We start from the raw sequence: 208 nt of genomic DNA on the forward strand, positions 1-208 counted from the left end.
ATTTCAAATTATTTAACAGTTTTCATTTCGAAAAGGAATACCAGAATCAAGAAGCATGATCGACTAACTGCAAAGGGTGTGTGTATGGGTTCTGTATAAGCACTTCATCGCCAGCTCCAAGGTCGAAGGCTGCCACCGTCAGCGTCGCGCTGCCCGGGCTGGTCTGCAATGTCAGAAAACAGTTCTGGAAATTATTATGAAATGATTA

At 43.3% G+C, this 208-nt stretch overlaps 1 protein-coding gene across 1 annotated transcript in view; it reads right to left on the minus strand.

The window, feature by feature from the left end:
* LOC119582243 overlaps positions 1–208 on the minus strand; it is a 68,451-nt gene that overhangs the window by 51,390 nt on the left and 16,853 nt on the right. The window contains exon 2 of the mRNA XM_037930467.1: positions 69–184. Coding sequence (XP_037786395.1) covers positions 69–184 — 116 coding nt within the window. The remainder of the gene's footprint in view (positions 1–68; positions 185–208) is intronic.

The sequence above is a fragment of the Penaeus monodon genome, chromosome 15 (genome assembly GCF_015228065.2).
Source record: "Penaeus monodon isolate SGIC_2016 chromosome 15, NSTDA_Pmon_1, whole genome shotgun sequence".
NCBI lineage: Eukaryota > Metazoa > Arthropoda > Malacostraca > Decapoda > Penaeidae > Penaeus > Penaeus monodon.